General features: G+C 44.6%; 1 protein-coding gene across 3 annotated transcripts in view; it reads left to right on the forward strand.

Moving 5' to 3' along the window:
- The first annotated feature begins 11,558 nt into the window (after window positions 1-11,558).
- The window catches only part of LOC126563936 (inactive serine protease scarface), a 29,352-nt gene continuing 20,058 nt past the window's right edge, over window positions 11,559-20,852 (forward strand). For 2 of the 3 annotated variants that reach the window (XM_050220797.1, XM_050220798.1), the window contains exons 1-3: window positions 11,559-11,625; window positions 17,464-18,544; window positions 18,919-19,169. In XM_050220797.1, coding sequence (XP_050076754.1) covers window positions 17,464-18,544; window positions 18,919-19,169 — 1,332 coding nt within the window. In that variant the 5' untranslated portion in view covers window positions 11,559-11,625. The remainder of the gene's footprint in view (window positions 11,626-17,463; window positions 18,545-18,918; window positions 19,170-20,852) is intronic. The other variant, XM_050220799.1, reaches the window with a different exon arrangement.

The following is a 20,852-nucleotide window of genomic DNA, read 5'->3' on the forward strand; positions in this document are numbered from 1 at the left end:
GGTGTTGGGCCCCGGATGTCAGTGACCTTCAGGTAAGCAACGGAACGATCTGCATAAGGAAATCGGATTGAGTCAGCAGTAAGTAAGATCGAATAAGAGCTGTTATGTCGTTTGCCGATATTGTTCAAGGATTAAGGAAAATCCGTCTCCAAGCAGTTTGGTCATCATTAAAGAATGAGACATCGGTACAGCTAATTAGCAGAAAGGGGGAATGCAATGTCTAGTATTCTGAGGAATTGGTCGAGGACTTCCTATTCTATCTCTATACACTTTGAATCTCCGCGATCCCATTAATCTCCGCAAGGTTGTCTGCGCAAAGCCAAGGCACATTTTACAAACATTCTAAGGTCATTCGTTTTTTGTTCCCTTCCAGAAGAGCTCCGATCGAACGTCGTTGCATCGTGTTGCGAAAATTTCAGAAGCCATCATACTTAAATGTTCGCCCACCGCACACACAAAGACTATTTCGCCATGCTCATAAACGCGTTGCGTTTGTGTTTCGTTTTATGTCCGTAACTTCATCAAGAACCTCACTACGATGCAAATTGGCACGATCGCACAACCCTAAAGTCCACTAAACTATACGCTAATGACATTTGCAAATAGCGTCGAATACACCGTATCGGCAAAGTGTCGATTGGGTGTGTAAGAGGGCTATTTTAAGTATCCGACCGCGCATCAAACCGCGTTTTTGTTTGTCACAGCAAAGGTTACGGTTGGCAGGAATAGCCACCCGTTAACAACTCCGTACCGAAATCGTGAGATTTGAGCAGCTCGATCGTTTCGGGGTTTAATGTCAATGCAACTGGGCACGAGAATGGGCAATTAAAACGATATTTGCCCGGTTTGACCAAACGAGCATTTTGCAGCGTTGCGATTCTCTGCGCCGTGTGCGAATTCTCAGGCTATCCTATGCCCCAAAACGCGAGCCGCAAATCGCTCAAGGATGCGCACAAGCATAAATCATGCGGTACTCAGCATGTTCCGCTGTGCATCATCAGTGGGTTTGGGGATCATGATTATCTCTCTTCTGTACGGTGAGACTAGCTTTCCACCTGTGCCGTTGGCCACCATTGCGACAATCTGCGGAAAATGGCCGGTGCCATTTTGCCAAACGTGCAAACTGATGTGAATTCGCATGATGAGCGGCCATAAAGCAAAAGGTGACATCCGCTGGCTGGGCAATTTGAGCGCCCAGGTAGGTCCCAGGATGATGGGCTCAGTTTAAGTAAGTAATTTTCGATAAATCAGTCAATCTAGTCTTCGTCTGGATGGAACGAACGGGGCACGATTCGTGGCGTGATTGAGTCGTGATTTTAATCAAAACTAAATCACTGTGTTCCTTCATCCCTGCTGTTTCTATTTCGCCGACGGAATAGATCGTTATGTGGCACACGATTCGATTCCTCCGTCTTTTTGAAGCACATCAAATTGAAATTTCGACCAGCTCGACATTCGTTTTTCGATGGTGGCAATTAAACTAAGAACGCTTCCTCGAAGCCACCTTCAGCAGACACATTTCGCCCGAAGGCAATTCCACCAATCATCTCAACCTCGAGGTATCTTAATCTTGACGTTCTGAACCGTCCATCGCCTTGGCAGTGGTGACATCTGGTGGCATTATCTGACCTTTCTCCAACTTTGTACCCCTTTCTGCCTGCCGTTTGTCATTTGTCAAGTGAACGCATCCGTCACCCGGACACTAATCCCTATAATCCTTCGGCATGCCACTTTACAAGCTCATACGCGGTGCGCCCGATGCGTACGGTTTTGGAGTTGAGTTGCTCACTTGGCAGCGATGTCATCGATGGTGGGCAGCTTCGATCAGCTTGTTGCGCAAAATGATGCGCATCTTGTGTTGTTGGTTGTGTCATTTAACGTTCTGTGACTTTCTTGGCTTGAGGACTTCGAATGTGCGGAGATAGGCGTAAATCTGAAGAACGCATGATGGGAGCTTATGAGCTAGAGCTGGTTAAGAAATTTGTGAAAGGAGCTTTGCTACGCTAGATGGTTCTACTAACCCACGAGCAAGCGGGTGGGTTTTAAGTATAAAAAATGACCACTAGAGGGACACATTTAATTGATAGGTTAATGATATTGCAAAATGTGCCTTTGAGAAGAGAGGCAAAATAAAACTGAAATGAATCGCCTTGATCGACAGGAGTTTTTTAATCACAAGAAACGATACCGATAAACAGACTAAAGCACATACAGCGTTTATAAGTATTTGAAGTATTTGATAGCGTTTATGTTACAGTTGAAAGAGCTCTCAGTGAGAGATGATTGTTCAAAATACGATTGATTTGTTGGTTCTATTCCAAAGATAAACATCTTGAAGCGTTCCTGCTCGAGCATTCAAAACGACCATAATTTGAAGCTCTCGCCCCAGCGTAGGTGGATAATAGTACGAAATTGTGTGCAGAAAATGTTAGACCACAATCATCCTTACCCATCCTCCAAACTGCGATGATTGAAAGGACAGCCGTCACACGTCGAAGTGTCACCCGGCCGGTGTAACCTTCTCATGCCAATTGCGTGTCATAAGATCGCAAGACATGTTCCCGCCCGCTGACCAAACACTACCGCATCCTTCCACTGCTGCCGTCCCTTTCCCTGCCGTTCTGCTCTCCGTTCCGACAGGGCAACCAGAGTTAATTTCGACACCCGCGTGCTCTGCCGAGTTCCTCCGGACGCTGGAACTCGTGGAATGGTTCGCGTGCCCCAAAGCAAATGATTTCTTCACCCACTCATCAGAAATAGGTCGACCTGGGCTGTTTACCAATCACCGTAGCTCCGTCACAAAACACAACACTTACTCTCTAGCTCTCGGCGAATAAAAAAAAAAGATGAGGTTGGATGAAAAACAAAGAAGAGCAAAACAGAGCTTAAGAGAGGAGTTTGTGCTACTTGAAATTTGCATTTCATTATGAACGGTGTGTAGTAATATCTCCGCCCTTCAAATTCACTAGCGGAACCTCCAGCTAGGCCACTTTCGGCGGAGAGTAGGAGTTGAGATAGGGAGCGACTGCCTGCAGGGAGATTCCGCACGGGCCACAGACACCGGTCAAATGGCCCAATTCCAGATCAGATCCCCGCGTGTCGTTTTGTTTGATCGTTGCTAATTTGTGTGTGTGTGTGTGTGTGTGTGTGTCTGTGTGTGTGTGTGTTTTGAATGCTCTAATCGTAGCCGTTTGCTGTCACGTTTATGATTGTGCGGATAAAGTAATTTGTTGTTGTTCCCAAAAAAAAAAGAAATATATTGCTGGAACTTCACAGTAAATGGTGCAAAAATCTTATCCGAAAAAGTACCCTTCACTTGTCACAAGCAGCAGAAAAAGAAAGAAAACAAGCAGTAAAGAGCCAGCAAGTCGCAACAGTTAAACGGTACATGGCTCATCGACTTTACTGCTCCACATTTACGGCCCACTAATAATGGACCATTGTCTGGCGGGACCTGCGAAATCACCGCGACGGTAGGGAAGTATAATTTTGCAGCTGCGCGAACGAAGCATGGCGCGGACGGACTGACCGACGAAGACGACAAAATTTTGTTTGACCGGGTATGGTCTGGTGAGTCTAGCGAAGCGCGACTCTGTGGAGTTGCATTCTTATCTGCTTTGTACGCTTGCAAAATAGGTGGAAACCCGTAACCGTACTTGAAAGCCTTCTTCCGTGGGTGCAAAGGATGAGGCAAACGAGCGAAGGGCGAATAGTGTGCTGGTTTGGCTTCGATTTTCCCAATACGAGTTTGAGGTTTTTTGTCACCTATCTTGGAACCTCTTTAACGATATTTCGGGTACAGTAAGAGGGCACATGTTAGCAAGGCAGAACTAAATGGGGCAGCAATAGAGATGGTATGCAGATGGAATGTTTTGAAGCGACATATTGAATTGAAATTTCCATCTCAGTTGGACGGTACAAATGCGATCATTATTCGATGATGGACGGATTGACATTTTATGCTATTACGTTCGGCAACGAATGGATGATGATTTGCTCAATTCTGAACAAATAACTAACATCAATGTGGTACGGATTGGGAGCATTGTGAATTAGGTTGATTGTATCTTTGTCGAAGAAGAGATTTTGCAAATCAATGTAAGAGCATCGTTAAAAGACTCAGACTCAAAATCTGCTTTCCATAGTCAACAGTCTTCTGTTGACATTTAGACTTCGTTTTTTCAACGTTAATTTTCGAACAAAACCAATAGAAATCCACGCTAGACAATATTTACAAGGATCACTTCCAACGCTGCTGATCCGAAACGTTTCTGCCAAGCTGTTGTTGACATCCACTTCCTTCGTTCCTATCATCAAGGCAACAAACAACAATGTCAATGCGCTTTACCGACCGCAGTACGCTAATAGGCACGTGCTGCCCATCCGAAAACGTAGTACACCGAGCAACCCAAACACACACCTTTTGAAATTTGCGTAGATCTAGGCTCGCAAGACGGCAAGGTGATTGAAGATGTGTTGACGTGTCTGGGAATTGGGAAGAAGTTTCTCCGGGCGGCGACGGAGGCCACCAACAACGATGGCCGCCATGGTGGCATCACTAAGCCCCCCATCTAATGGGTCTAATGTGCGTAACCAAGGTTAGTAAGCTTAGGCCGGGCGCCGATGACTGGTCCGAGTCGGTTCGTAACGATTTTCGCCAAGGTGTTATAAAACTATCTTCACTAATTCTGCAACTGATCATATTTTGTGGATGCCACATTTTTAACAGATTTGCCACTGTGTGGCCGCTTATGGGTAGGATGGGGATTATGTTGCGACAGGCACCCGTTTCTGCGTACGTCGCTTTGTGTTGGTTAGGACGATGATTTATTGGCGTGTGAAAAGAGAATCGTCCCGAGAAAGAAGCTTAATTGTTTATTTTTGCTTCACGGAAATCTACCAAAACGGCATTTGTACGGTTAGTTTATGATTTTTCAGTTTGCGAAAAAAAAAAAAAATAAAACAGACCGACATCACGGCTAACGGGTCTCTCTAATTAAATGGTTGTAGCTGGTGCCATTCCGGCTTGGAACGTAGGCCAAAAATCCGGAAGTATCACAAAACATTGTTTAGAGCTGAAAAAAAAAACTTAGCAAAAGATGCTTTACTGGTTGAGAGAAATTTTATAGCCCACTCATCCGGATTGTCGTTGTCAATTTGCATCAGCGTTGAACTTATGCTAACCTGCGTGAGTTGGACATAGACATTGCCTGGGGCGGTCGGATGATGATGGTGTCCTCAAGAAATAAAAAAAAATACTGTAAGCGCCGACTACATAAAACCCATGCGCACCCAAATTCAACAAGTTTGCTTAAAAATAACAGAACCATCTGCAAGGCGGCACAAGCTAACAGGAAAAGGAAGCCCGAACCGAATCCGGGGAGGCTGCTGTGAATAGCACCGGAGGGAGTAATTGACATTTCGCAGATTGTTCATTAAATTTTGGAGATTCGCTCGTTGAGGTGCGTCGAGGAAGCGTTGTACAGCGCGTTTGGCGCTGGTTGGTTGAGTTGAACGAACGGCAAGAGAATGAATGAGCCATATATAAAGTGCTTTGTTGCTTTTTTGTTGTTGTACCTCTTCCCATTGATGGTCAAGTTCAAGGGAAATGCACTTTGTTTGGGATTTTTTTTTGCGAGAGTAGGATTAAGTCGAAATTTAATCCAGCTTTGGTGATAAATATGGGGAGAAAGTTTTTGGATGCTTCCGCTGTGACTTTCGCCGTGAAAGGAAATAGGAGTTTGGAAATACATTAAAGAAATTGATTTGGTGTTTAAAAAAAGATCATGGCGCCAAACAGCTTGACAAAATGAGTTTATTGTCTGGAGCTTTTGGTAGGGTTATAGGGATATTGACACTTCCAGATGTTTCTTTGGCAATTTTGATTGGATTATAAGCCAGGAGATATTCAGAAGTATAGTGAATATTGACGATACTAATGGATGAAGCGTAAACCTTGATTTCAAGAGAGTTCTTAATGTAGATAAGTTCGTTAATGTAGATAGAGTCACCTGTCAAATGTCAAAGCAAATGTCATATTTAGAGTTCAAGAGAGTTTAGAGATCAATAAATTAAACACGACAGTATCACTCATACTGTCGTGTTTAATTTATTGATCGTAAAGTATTATCAGCTAACATCAACTATTTTGAGACCTTAGAGGGACTTCATAGATAATTCCTGATGGAATATTTTCTAATTTGCGGTCTTAAGGAAGATATCTAACATGATTATCAGTAAAAAGAATAATCTAGGACTATCGGTATAAGACTCACCCAACCAAAATCCGTTTAGGACAACTCTTCCAAGTTTAATTTTGTCTCACAAGTTCCCAAACCGAACATGATCCACGTGCGGTACACAAATCTGATCTGAAATCTGCTCCAACGAATGAAATGTATCGCCTCATTTGTAGACAATCAAATTTCCATCGAGATTTAAGTACTAGTCGCCGTAACATGTTGTTCGTTTAACGTCCGTAATCAAAATCGATTTATATAGCCATCGTTTCGTCTGGGATCTTTTCCGTTCAAGGCTTACCCTGCCCTGAGCCTCGACCTTAAGTGCTCATGTGCGTCTCGGGTACTACATTTAGAACTGAAGCTTCCCAAACGAGAAGCCTCCGTGGGAATGTTTCCCGCGAGCGTGGACTCCGTGGGGTGAGACCGATGCCGCGGTGAAAACAATGGCAAAATAGACTGTATAATATTTTCCTCCCAATATGCACTAATCGACGAGTTTGCCAACGGTTGAACCAGTGAGTGGCAGTGGGCTTGCTGCCTATTGCAAATTTCCCGGAACTAAGCCCCAGCGATGGATAATTGCTGAGGGAAGCTTATAACGTTGATTTAGGCGAATGCTTTAACCGAGCACGACCAAGATTTCTTCCAATAGGGCTTCCGGATGTACTTTTAAATTGAGCTGTCCTACGCGTTTTGTTTGAGAACAGTGTACAATAAATACTATTTGATATGTAGCACAATTCTTGCTCAACACACCGTGGTTTCATTGTACGTAAGGCGCGATTTGATTGGGTGAGAAGATTTGGTATCGTGTAGTGTACCTACGAGGGTTTGGCCGTGCCGAAATAAGTCACAACGATGACACCAGCTGAGCGTGAAAAATTGTAAATGAGAATGTTTTATGTTCATGTATCCTCTTCGTTCTGTTGGTGTTGTGGCAATTTGGACAGGGCAAACGATGGGTGTAATTTAAAATTTATAATTTCCTTAGGCAAGTATCAGCACGCTTCAAGCAGCTGCGTTAGTTTTTTTTCGTGTGTGTGATTAAGTTTATCCAAAAATAAAACGGCAACAAAACGCTGCCCTGCAGTTCCGGGACGGGACTTTGTTCTGGTGCTTTGGGTGCCCATTCTTACCCACTCTTTGTCTGTTGCAGGGGACTGGCTGCAAGCAGCTCACGAAACTCCACAAAGAGAGTGAGAAGGTTCCATTTAGGCACATCCGGGTGCGATGGAAATCAGTTCGCGCCCGGCAGGCTAATCGGCGCCAAGCAGGAGCCTCCACTGGAAGCATCTCCGTTCGGTGCTGATTTGCTGTTTAATGGCCAGTGCCTCGGGACTGTTGAGAGGAAGATATTTTTTTTATTATTATTGTCGAATGCCAGTTATGTTCGCGGATCTTATTTTTAGCTCGAGTGGGCTTCTTTGTTGTTTTCAAAGTAAAGGGAAGGTTTGTATGGGACTTGGTGATATTTTCCCATTCTTTGGCTGCCGGAAATATAGAGTTCGAAATGATAGGGCGTGTGCCAAAACAGCTAGCGGAATGAATTTGAAAGAATAAATTTCGGCACGGGATCTTTCCTGCGCAGATACGAAGAGAATGGGAACAAAATGGGAAAATCCAGATAAACAAGGATGATGCGGATATGGCAGCATTATACATGCAGGAAAACCCAGCGAATCTGTTTTGTTCTTGGTTGGTTGTTTTTGCGCAGAATGCTACGTCAGAGTGTGTGGAGTGGAGATTGAATTTCCTGATTGAATAAATTGGATGCAAAAATAAAAAACTTAAGTGGTCGTCTTTTCGTTTTGTCTGACACATTTAAGTGTTCCATTTAGTTTGGAATCGATTTAGCGAGAAAAAAACTGCTGTTGATGCTTATCATGCTTAATTGATTGTCTTAAGAGTTTATCGATGCGAACAAAATGCTGAGACGATGACTGCAAGCTGCAAAAAAAAAGAGGAGTTAGTACTTAACAAGCTAGCTAGAATGAAGACAAATCGACCGGAATGTGTTTACTCATTGCCCTCAAGATACACTGACGATAATCATCCTTGAGCGGAATGTTTGCAACGTCATACACAATATGCAACGTTCTCCGGTGTACGGACATTGCGTTCTAAAAATAGCATCCAAACGATCGACGGCACAATAGAAAGCGAAACTGCAAACAATCCTCTTCTAACCGGCTATCAGTGATTACTTGGTGAGAAGCATCTCAACACCTACCGGAAGTAATGGGTAAACACGTCGATGTGTTGTAATCAGTTATAGCAAAGGTGTTATGGTTTTCTGTTAACCTTTGTATGTATAAGGGCAGCTGATTGGAAGATTTTACAGTGAAAACGTAATTAGAAAAACGCACATAAATCATCAACTACAACGGTTTTGTTGTGAGTTCAAGTACAACAAGTACAATGTAGAGTTCTTCTTGGCATAATAATCTTCTAGGTCATGTCGGGTATCAAATGGTTTACTAGACTTGCCGATATACCACGTAGTTGGATAGGATGGGATTTGATCCTCGGTCCTGTCGTGTAAAGACTGACGCCGCTGTCACCTATACCACCGAGCCGCTCCACAATGTAGAGTAGTTACTGCTTAAAAAATAATTTAGATTAAAAAACAGTATCTTGCTGTTTTTGATTTTTTTAATTTATTTATTTTGCTGTTGTTTAACATTATTAATGCTTTAATGTCTTGCTTGGTCGAGTTACATTTACCAGGGACAGCCATCGGTACGCCCTGTGAGTGGCGAATTTAGTCTCTAAGACTCAAAGCCTCTGTAAATAAACAAAAAAAATCGGAACGCTCTGTGGGGTTTAATAGTTGTGGTCCATAAAACAATTGAACAGTAATCATTCGAAACGATAACAAATCTATACGTTTTTAAACATTGTATCGCATTTTATGATGCATGACTGTGAACCGATATAAGAATACGAATAAAACATCAACAAAGACATATCTTATCCGAAATAACCAATCATCACATCATCTCGGATATTCTTATGGTCTTTGTGTCTTAAGGTCCAAGCATCTCAGCTTCGATTCACGAAGTTTTATATCCTTATATCTCCCAGAATTGTATATGGTAAGGTCATAAAGCACTAGCATGATACAATCTGAACCATTCTTATCTTTATAATGCTATCCACTAAAGAAAACGCTCAGTCACATCTACAATTGTCAGAACGCTAATGTATCCCATAAACAATGTCCGAAGATGTTTTCTTTCTAGGACTTGCAGACTTTATTCTACCGTATGTTACCCGCAAATGATTCTGTTGAGTTTAATATTACTCGTTACCATGGGAAATAAAACTCGAACATTACACCTACCTGCTATGGAAGCGCAACGATGTGCTTAAGCGATTGACTATTATACAAAAAAAAAAAAAGCCTATGGACAAGTGTTTCGGTCAGGTCAAGTCGTCGGTCCTGCAGCGATCACGTACCTGTTGCTTAGTCATCACAATAAGAACGATCAATTTATGACCCTGTCTTAAGGCGCCCCAATGCCGAACGATAGATTTGATTAAACCGAAGAAAAACCTCTTGGAGGTCTCTTGCCAAAGAAAGATGAGCATGGGTCGAGTTTTGAGGACACTGTTCGGTATGTGAACTGTATCCGGCTCACTGCCACCGTAGGGTGATAATCACCTTCACCTACTCGTTTGCCTGTTGGAATGCTGGACACCGGATCATGCCGAGTGGGGAATCAATTAAAATGTTTGCTCCCTCACTCGAAATACTGCAGACTTCACTCCGGTGGAAAAGACCACCGTGCCGGCATCCAAAACACTTGAGCGTTGAATGGTAGCAATCGTAATGAAAAATCACCATCGAAGGATGCTGTCAAGATCGAGGCAACGGTTTGTTGAACACAAGAAAACAAGAAGAAGAGGTCAATCGCTTACCCGATCACGGATCGGGTGACATGGATGTGCAGAGAGTTCTGCATCGGCAAGCCGGTCCCGGTGCCGGCGGGTCGTAAGAATCGGAAATTGATTACCACACTTGCATTCTCGTTTAAACGAGCGCAAGCGCATCAATCAAACTCAAGCTGCTCGCCAGGACAGAGGTATGATGTTGGTCGAGGTACGATGTTGGTGTGGTTTTAATTGGTGCTGCCTGATTGGGTTGTCATTAATTCGCAATCGCAACCGGGAGAAGGTACCGAGAAAAAAAAGGACAATGACAAGCGCGATAATAGCTTTGTGTTAAGTGATCAATTTTTCTTCACCAATTCACACATGCTGACAGATGCTTTCAGCACAGTTCGATGTAGAGTGGGAAAGCAATTTTCCTTCGATGCTTCAATTGTACATACTCCAGATAATACACACGCTTAACACAGTCACTGTTTAATAATTACGCACATTAGTAGCTTGCTTTCTGGAAAATGGATTTCAGCTTGCGTTTCTTGCTCTGTGTTGCTCGGTTCAGCAGCTAGGAATGATGCAGTTACACAGTGTCAACAATCGTCATGATGAGGTGAACAATATATTTGCATGTTTTGCTCGCTGTTTTGAGTGACTGGCCGCCGCGTAACTCTCGAGAAGCTGCAACGGGTTCCTCGCTTGTTGGGTTTGTGAGTCTTTTGAATCACGATCACGCCCGAGTGCCCCGGAGAGTGAGTGTCGGGTGGGTTCCGTCTCGTGTGCAAGAGTACTACGCGTGTTTCTATCCCGTCCCGCGTATGTACGCGTCTAGACTCGCGCAGAAAGCGAGATATTGCAACGAGATCTCCGGGCACGATCCGACGATGAAGATCGCGTAACTTCTAGACTGTGGGTACGGTGCTGAGTGCGAGAGTTCCTGGGTTACTCACGCGCCCAAATTCCACCCGGGGTTTCCTCCCGCGAATCTGGTGCCGCGGCCGAGAGGGTGTGAGAGAAATCGCACAAATTGGACGCGACTGCGGGCACCCCGGACACGGCGACGGAAATCCCCGCCGCCGCAGCACACGCAAAGGGGAGCTATATATAAAGTGTTGATCTTGGCGACCCGCACTCATAGTTTAGGTGGTCGTTCACCAAAATCGTTCGTCAGTAAGCGACTCGCCTGGTTTCGTTGAACCCGGGTCGAAGCGAAAAGAATCCTAACCGTGAACCGTTGCATGAATCGCGCATGGTGAATGCACAGTGATTTGGTTACTTTTTTTGCAAGGAGAAAAAAACCAGAAACAAAAAAAAAAACAACACATCACAAAAGAATAAACCGTTGCTTGTGCTGAAAGTGAAACGAAAGCGAAAGTTGGACGAAGGCGTGCTTGTGTTCTGTTTCGTTGCATCGGAATAGTGGTGTGCAGTGTGTGCAGTTGCAAATTTTGTGAAGCAAATTCGCGATCCTGTAGGAGCGTTGTGAAATTATTTCAAAGTAAGCATCAATATATTGGGAAAAGTGTTGAAAATGCTAGAATAAGGACGAACATTGTGTTTCAAATTCCGTTAGGTTAGTGAATAGATGCACTCCGTGATAGTTTAAAAGAGCGATAAGTCGCACACAAAACGGAAGATTTCAGCGCACAGCAAGCGAACGAACTCTGGCTGAATAGTTATTTGGATCCTGAAACTGCATTGGAATTGCTAATACAGGAGGACGATTATAAACGCAGGATATCGGCGTTTTTCGGCATTAAGTGAAATTCGATCGAGTGATGATGATGATCGTGATCATGCTGTTAGCATTCAGTGGTGAACCAATCGCAGCATCTTGGCAGTGCCTTTGAAAGTCTTAGAAATTATCAAGTAGCTGATTCCAGGAGCAAATTTTGAATTGAAAATTTGAAGAAAAATTAAGAAGCTGACTTAGGAAGATTATTCTGCCAGTTTCGGGTTATTGAACCTATTTGAAGTTCTAATAGTTGGCACGGATTTATTGAAAACATCTCAGCAGAGCATATGGATTAGTCTGCTCGGTATTTGACCTTATTAAAATTATGTTTGAAAGGATTTAAATACACTCTAAAATGGTTCAATAATCATGCTTTGCATTGGAACAACACCTATCCTCCGTATGTCTCGTATGCTCAACTCCTACACAATCACCTTTAGTCTGATCTCCCGTACTTGGATCGCCTGATATGACACATCCGCTTGTCGGGTTTCAAAATCGGACTAATTTTTGGTGCTCCATAATCTGGCAAAAGCTCCACTAAAGCTGCCCCGCCAAGCATGCATTTCGCGTCCCATCGGTAACACTCTGCGCCGATCGGATTTGCCGGACAAATCGCGACAGCCCGCGGGCAAGCGTGTCAACGGATTGTGAGTTAATCCGAAATTGATTAAACACTTTCAATTATCGTTGACTTTGATCTCTTTCTTTCACCATTCCCCACCGGGCCGAGAATCCGGCCCTCGGTTGGAGAAGTTTTGTGAAAGTATCCATTTCCTTGCGAGTTATGAGTATGCCCGTGTGTCCCTTGCCTCCTGCGTCATGAATTCCATGCTCCGCGGTGCGCCCGATCAAATACATAATATTAGAGTATCATTAATTACGCCACGATGAATATTATTTTGTAGTGTTTTTTTTTCACTCGCTTCGGATTCGGTTTCGGTTCACCACAATTTAAATCTCGCCATTGGTTTTTGTTGGGCAGCGGATGAAGGAGAATCAAACTAAAAGGCAAACGAAACGAAAAATGTGATCCCCGAGGGCATGGTCAGGGTCTGTAATCGTGTCGGGATCGGTTTTAGATGGAGCTGATGTTGTTATCCCTCTTGCTTCCAAATCGCAAACTGGCCGAGGAGCGTGGTTGCCGCCAGTCTGCTGTGTTAGCATTAAATAATGCAACTGTAATTGACACTTTATTCCTGTTTCCCGGAGGCTATCACACTACCAAAGTGTGACAACAGATTGAGCAGTTTTTAACGACTATCATTAGCTCGGCTATTAGTTTTCTAATATCTGGATCGAATGGAGCCAGCATATCTGCTTAATGGAGCAGTTCACGGAAAAATAAATTGAAGACGGTAAAATCAATCACAATGAAGTGGGAGAAGCTGGTGAATGGATACGTCTTATTGTGTTAACGAGTGTAAGGCGATACCTTTTTTAAAGTAACATTTACTATCTTTTTTTTTGGAATAATGTAATATGAGCATAATTGGTAAATATTTGTGCAACGGCAATTCACAAACGTTGGGAAAAAATCCACCTAAGTGCGATATTTGTGTCCACGCTATTTATCGCTGAAGGCAAGAAAAGAAAAGGTCAAGCCCATCGAAGAACACGCTCGGTGACGATGAGTGATTTACGCGTGCCGATGGTGGCACAGCCACCAGAAGCTCAATGTCAGCCGGAATTTCTAGTTTTTCACTCAAGCATTCCGCTGCCAAGCTACTTCTTACACCTTTTGCTTAGCTAAACACTGCAAAGCACGTATTGTTAAAGTGTTGAATAGGCAGCGGCCAACCGACTGCTGAGAGACCGACAAAAAAAAGAAGAGAAGGAAGAAACAATCATCAACCCTACTTTTACCCGATTGATCAATCGGAGAACTTGGTCCATGCAATCTTTTTCCTCCGAAAAAAAAAGAAAACCAACCCCCCCGATGTTTTGATGTACTAAACGGCTCGGGCGCTTCAAACTGGATATACAACACGAGATGGCGTATGCGAGGCACAAGATCGGTAAGGTCAAGTTGAAGACGACACCAGACCGGGCCAGTCAGGCAGACAAATGCGCAAGCCTTGCCGGCATCTCGATAGCGCTTAATCAATCGCTATTTTTGGAGGAAATAGCCCCGTACGGTCTTGTACGCGCGTTTGTTACCCAATCCATCGCGCATCCTCTCCGAGGACAAACTCCTCGGACAACAGGTTCGTTTTTTTATTAACGGGGAGTTTTGTTTTTATGTCGGTCATAGTTTCATTTTGGGGACGGTTATGGGTTTTTTTTCGGTTTTTGTTTTATAACATCTAAATTAACTTAGCTTGAGAAGGGTTTAACGAATGTTTGGGTTGCAGAATCTCGACGCAGCAGATCTATCCTAAGAGGTATGTGAATTGAAATTATTGCCTTAAGGGTCTCCCAACACAACCCAAGCTCTTTTGACAATGAAGACACAGTCGCTTTAGAATAGTTGTCTTTGAATGTGTATCCATTTACTTTGCATTTCCAAAGCGAAAGGATCAAACATCCAGAAAAAAAGAAAAGGTTTCTTGTGACTAGGCTTACCATTACCGCATTATGTAAGTGCGAGTGGAACGGGTTTGCAGTCTCCCACTCGTTCAAATCCACTTCCTTGCTTCACGAACCTGTACGGATGAGCACAAGATGTGACCTGGTTCGAAACAGTTCGATGCTTTTTGTTTCCAGTTGCCCTAGGTCAGGATTGGAGATGCTGCAACGCCGTCTCGAAAATCGTTGCCCCGGTCAACTTGAGCGACCCGAGTTGCATAAGTGGGTGTACGGGACGTTCGAGCATCAGAAATTAAATCCACCTCCAAGCTCGGTGACAATGTAAGAAAACACAATTCACGATCATTGTTTCGTTCCGGACAATTCACACCTTCAATAGAAGCGTGAAAAAGATTGATTGAACCTCCATGACTTTCTTTTGCTCCCAATAAGGATGTTGTTTTTCTGTCACAGTAGCTGTAGGGAAAGAGATTTGTTGTCCTACCGGAATTATCGGGACTTTACTAATTAGCGGGTGACACAATTAAAAGCACCCAAAAAGAGAAAGTGAATATGAATCGAATAAATAGTGTAAAATCACAATAAGCAGATTGAAGTGAAACGCACAAAAAGATGCTTGGGGATTAGCTGGTAAATAAGTTGAGTCATTTTTGGTGTTGATCTCAGGATTTCATCCCTCTCAAAAATAATTTCCAAACCCATATTCTTCAACTCGAACTATGCTGTCCAGCTAGCCAAACAGCTGATATACGCATTCTGATCCTCTGAGCTATTCACATTAACGGATGCTCCACGCATACCTAGCCTTGAGCAGGCGATAGTCCACCAAGATTAGCAGCTAACAGATTACCATCATCGATCGGTGTGCCCTAGAGACTCAGAGTGCCCTTAGATATTCTGCCGGTTCCGTACATAAATGTTCTCTCGCTAATCATCCCCGTGCGGATGCTCCATTCGTCTCACTTGATTTATACAATGACGAGTGTGATTTGTTTGCTCAAAAGAGGTTTATTGTTTGTGTGGAGCGTCCATTTTGGAGGATCAAACAACAAAGCATGCATTATTTAAAGTGGCAGATATGGTAAACCGATAAACGCGTGAAGCAGCCGAGCTACTTTCGGCTTACAAAGTTAGTCTTAAAGGGCATACAATTATTTGATAGCACCTTTTTGGAGGATCGAAAACGAAGAGTTAAAAATTAAAATGTGCCACGTTTCAAATTACTACCATAATGGCTTGATTGGAGGCGTTCACAAGGTCTTAACTTCCGCTTCGCGCTGAAGTGAACCCTTACCCGTTGACGATTGGTCCTCTTGTAGGGCAACAGCTTCGTGGTTGATGCTTTTCGTGGGGCTTAAGGTCAACGACGATGTTGCTGATCGCGTCCGACACACGCGACACAGATGCTACCTTCCGGAGAGGATAAGCATAGTCGATAGCACGAAGAAGAGGCAGGAGCAGAAAACCAAAAGAAAAAATATGATCACACACAGCAACATTCATAAGGTCGTACAGCACGAATGGTGGCCTTTTTTTTACTTCTCTTTTAACGTTAACTTAATTTTATTCGTGCGCCCTGGTGGCAGCATTAAATGTTTTTATTTTTTGTTGATCCTTTACGATTGTACATTGGTTGGGGTAGGGTGTGTGCGAGCATACGCACGCGCACGCGCGCCCGTAAATAATGGGAATTTAAAAAGGCCTATTCGTTGTAGTAGAAACATAAAATAACACAAGGGAGAAAAAAAATACCAAAACCCTCCCCAAACGCTACAACGATCAAGAAACAAGTTGAGAAGATGAGCCACTCTTCTTGGCCACCACGATCGCCACGAGTAAGGAGCAGATGAGTGAGGAAGTTCAAGGTTGGCAAGTTAATAATATTTGCTAAGGAATTTTCGGTTTTCACCACACAGGTGGTTCACCATACTAAACGCACCAGAGAGTTGAGCTTAAAAATCAAATTTGCCTATTCGTTATGATAATCGGGGGGAATACACAAAAAAAACATTTTTCTGTAACTTAATCGTTAGAAGCCGAATGGCGTTGGAACAACAAAAAAACCCACCCTAAACAGATGAAGACTCCCTCTGCGGGTGGGGTGTGTTGTTGAGAAATTTCCCGTCTCCGGATAGGAACTTTCGAAACATCCTTCACCATCTCTATGATGCACAGAAAACCACAAGAAGGTCTAATGAAGATGTCGCTGTTGGGTTGGGTATGATCGAGTTGGTGCACGAATTATTAGCATATCGAGCGATTAGGGCGCCCAAATTGTTTTGCAACGCTGGTATGATTGGTACATTGATGGCACAGTACCGTTTCTTGCCATCGGATACCGTAAGCTTTTCACACATTCACAGCACCCAGAAGGGCCGAGCGAGCATGAAGATTATCCGTGAGATAATCACCTCAGAGACACACAGTGAGGCCTTGGTGTGAAGAACGGTTGTGGTATTGCTCTCGCTTCTGCTAAACGCGAAGCCAAGTGGTTGGGTTAAAAATCGATTAGCATCGTTTTGGCTGGTGAAGAAACGGCTCGAGCAAGATGTATGGAGGAACATAGGTTAAGAAGAAGTTTTGTTTTCTGCAGGCAGCATTGTGCTTCCACAGTTAATCAAAAACGCCTAACTAAACTTTACATTTTTTGTTCCCCACGGCGAAGCATTGAAGCGCACTTTGAAGCTTTGTGAGAACATGGGGGAGATGTGTTTGATGCTCCTTCGGTAAAGCGTGCAGCATCAATCCATTGTGTATGTATGACATTGTGTGCGATGCGTACGCGTTATACACGCGATGCGTAAAAAAAACACGTCCCAAAGGGTCCGTCGCTTGCTTCTCACGAAGTTTTTCGTTTTTACTGGAAGTCACTGTGGAGTAGAACGGCGATTGAAGTAAACCACGCAATCGAAGTTGGTGAAGAATGTTGTCGTCATCATCTGGCCGACGCACGTTAATGAGAAGATTTCGTGCAAACATCGTGTGTCTTTGTTTGTGTCTTGTCGTTGTCTGTGTCGTGCAAGGTTTTAATCTACTCTTCCCCTTCCTTTTCTCTTTCCCGTTCCCCTACAGATGAACCATCGAACGAGGGCCCTGGTGGGGCTGCTGTGCATAGCGGGCTTGGCGTCGGGTCAACTCAACCAAAGCTACCGTCCGGAGTTCTTCTCTCCCGGTCAAGGCTTCCAGTCGGTGTCGGCGCAGATCTCGAGCAGTAATGTCCAGCAGTTTAAACGACAGGCTCCCGGCGGTGGCGGTGCGGGGGGTACCGATGTCATCCCGCATGACCAGAAGAAGCAAACCACCTTCTGGTGGGTGGCACCGGACACCCCGTTCAAGGCTACTAAAATTGGTGGTGGTGTCCAGGAACCGCCCGGTACCGGCGGCGGCGATGGTGACGATGGTTCGGTGGCTGGTGGTGGTGCGGCAGGTGCCGTAGCGGGAGCGGGAGGTGGTGCAGTGGCGGCTGGAGGCGCTGCCGGTGGTACCGTTTCGCAGACGGCGTTCCAAGCATCGGCCGCCCGTACAGCGACCGGTCAGGCGGGGCAAGCGTTCGGCGCTGGTGGAGCAACGACTTCCTTCCAGTCGTCAACAGCTTCCCGTACGATCGGAACGCAAACCCAAGGGTTCCAGGGGGCCGGTGTTGGAGCGGCTGGAGCTGCCGGAACGATCGGTGCTACACAGTCAACCGTCAGATCGTCCAGTAGCTCGTTCGGTACGCAAACCGGCGTTGTCCAACCAGCCATCATAGCCGGTTCTACGCAAACCCGATCGTCCACATCCAACACGCAGGTTAATACGGGGACGATACAGCCGGGTGTTGGAGCAGGTGGCGTCCGTACGTCCACCATTATACGTCAGTCGAAAACACAAACAACGACTGGTGTAGCTCCCGTCCCTGCTCCACCACCACCACCACCGTCCACCTCAATCAAAAGCACGACGACCGGCGTGCGGACGGACACGATCACGTCCAACATTAACCGACCGGTGCCTCCATCCACCGTGGGCATTAACACACAGACTAATGTAGATACGCAGCGTACTATCCAAACTAACCTCTATCCGGGCCAACCGGGGCAGCCGGGCCAGCCGGGCAGTACTTCTACCGCTACGGTCGTGGGGACCTCTACCAGGACAACCGATCTAACACCAAGTAACGCCTTTTGCTCTCCTTTCTATCCTTCCGCTAATATCGTTTCTCGACTTTCAGCTTACGTGGGCTTCGAACATGTGTTCGATCATGCTCCGGACAAGTTAGTGGCGTGCCGTAGTGGTCGGCGTAGGATTAATCGATAAAGATGTAGTTTTGCATGCCTTAGATTAGACAAATCTCTTTTGTTAACTTGATCTCTTAATTTCTTCTTTCGCTTATTTCTGCTTCGATATGCTAGTAGTAGTTAACAGTTTTGCATGCGTTTGTATTGTTGAGCTTTGTAGAGATCAGTAGGGAAGCTAAAACAGTTGATCGATATGCCTGCAACTTCACGCAATGCTAATGCTTTCCTGCCTTTTGTATCACGTATCCAGATAACTTTGGCGGTAATACCGTAACGAAGACGCAGGAACGTACTGAAGGAGGCATCACGAGCAAGGTCACAACCACCGGCACGATTACACGGCCAATCTTCAAGCAAACGATCACCTCGACCGGGTACAACTACCCAGTGCCAGAAACGATTCCGTGCTACGAGCCCAGCAAAATCTGTGCCCCGAATCAGTTCTGTGTCGATGGATTCGTCGATGAGTCGCAGCTGAACCTGTTCAACACGAACAATCAGGTAGGTTGAGGTTTTTTTTTCGGGTGAATTTTTTTTAGGCCATAACTTCTAAAAGGAAGCCATAAACAAAAGGCTCGGACGGCAAACAGTAACAGTGGTGAAGTGATTTGAATCAGAATGATACAAGAATGCGTAGCGTTTTCACAATTTAAATCGAATGGTAATTTGAAGGAATTATTCAACCGATGTGCTTGCGATACATACCTTGAGACATGCATCAGAAATGCATCATCAAGAGAAGAAGGTCCTCACACCAGACTGAGTAAATGATTGATGAAGTACACGTTTTAATCGCGTTGGAATTCCACTTCCACACGATGATTAGTGTTTTGAGTGGTATTGACATTTGACAGTGGCGGCTTAGTCGTCGCCGAGCCTGACAATTGAAGATGTCACTTTCGTTTGGGTTGTCTACTAACACAACTGTCAGTTGTGTGTTATTAGGCCAATCGAATCAATTACACCGACATCGTAATGGCCACGTGATTGGTCACTCACTGCACAACTCAGTATTAGGCACTTTCTGGGTGATGAATCGTCGATTAAGCTTTCACTTTTTAACTTACTCGTGCCGTGTGATTCGTCTTCCACGAACTACAACCATGTGACACAAATTGAGCAGTTTGTGTCGTTGGTAATACGCTTGTAAAAGCTATTCAGCAGGCTGCCCATTTCAATGTGATCATTAGCCTTTTTCGTGCTGAGTCTGCTGCATATTGAAATGTCATCACAGCATCCTGCTAGAACCGGAGCCTTAGGACGGGGCGTGACATTTCACGGTACTCGCTCGCAAAGAGGCGCAACATTTTAATTCCAATCGATCTTTGCGCGTGTCACATGGGATGGGAAAGCAATGATTAATAATTTCATAATTGACTTCGCTTCATCGGATTGGTTGCTTTTAATCGATCGTCGATTAATCTTCATGATCGGTATGACCTAATTCAATCGAACTAGCTATACAAATGGCGTTCGTTTTTGTGTGTGTGTGTGAGAGAATCGGACACTATTATTGATAGGATATCATCCAAATTGTCGTGCTGCGTGATATAACAATGGTGTCAGTGCGTCGGTAGCGTTCATCCCACAAAAAGACACGAAATCAAGTGACATATCAATAAAGCGGAATGCGCGAAATGTGACACGCCGTCAACGCGTATTTTTCGCGGCCCGAGCCGTCTTTGCCTTGGCTGTCGCATCTAAAATTAACAGCCAAATCACACACGCACGCCCTCGTCCAGGTATGCCTACGTAGAGTTGTGGCGGCGTGTTGCCTTTTTGGAAGCTTCTCCAGATTTAAAAACAGCTTCAGCCGGCCATTTTTTCCGTTACTTTTGGAATGTTGTTTTCGGTTTTGAAGATACAGTTTTTTGCTGCTGGTTAAATGCGACGGTTTCATCCGTTACCGAACCGCACTGGCCAAAAGTGTGGTGATGAGTCGGAAAGGAGCTCGCCAAATCGCCAAAAAATGGTTCATGCAATCTCGGGACACGTTGAGCGTCATGGTGTCAAATAAATTGGGTTCGCGCGACGTGCGCACGTGCTCAGGTACAGGGAACAGGACGTTTTTGTGTGTGTGTGTGTGGGGAAAATGGTCATCGAATGTGACAGATAAATGTTTCTGTTGTTTTTGGGGATATTTCGCACACTTCCAACTGTCACGTACTGCTTGTCGGCATGTTT

The sequence above is a fragment of the Anopheles maculipalpis genome, chromosome 3RL, assembly GCF_943734695.1.
Source record: "Anopheles maculipalpis chromosome 3RL, idAnoMacuDA_375_x, whole genome shotgun sequence".
NCBI lineage: Eukaryota > Metazoa > Arthropoda > Insecta > Diptera > Culicidae > Anopheles > Anopheles maculipalpis.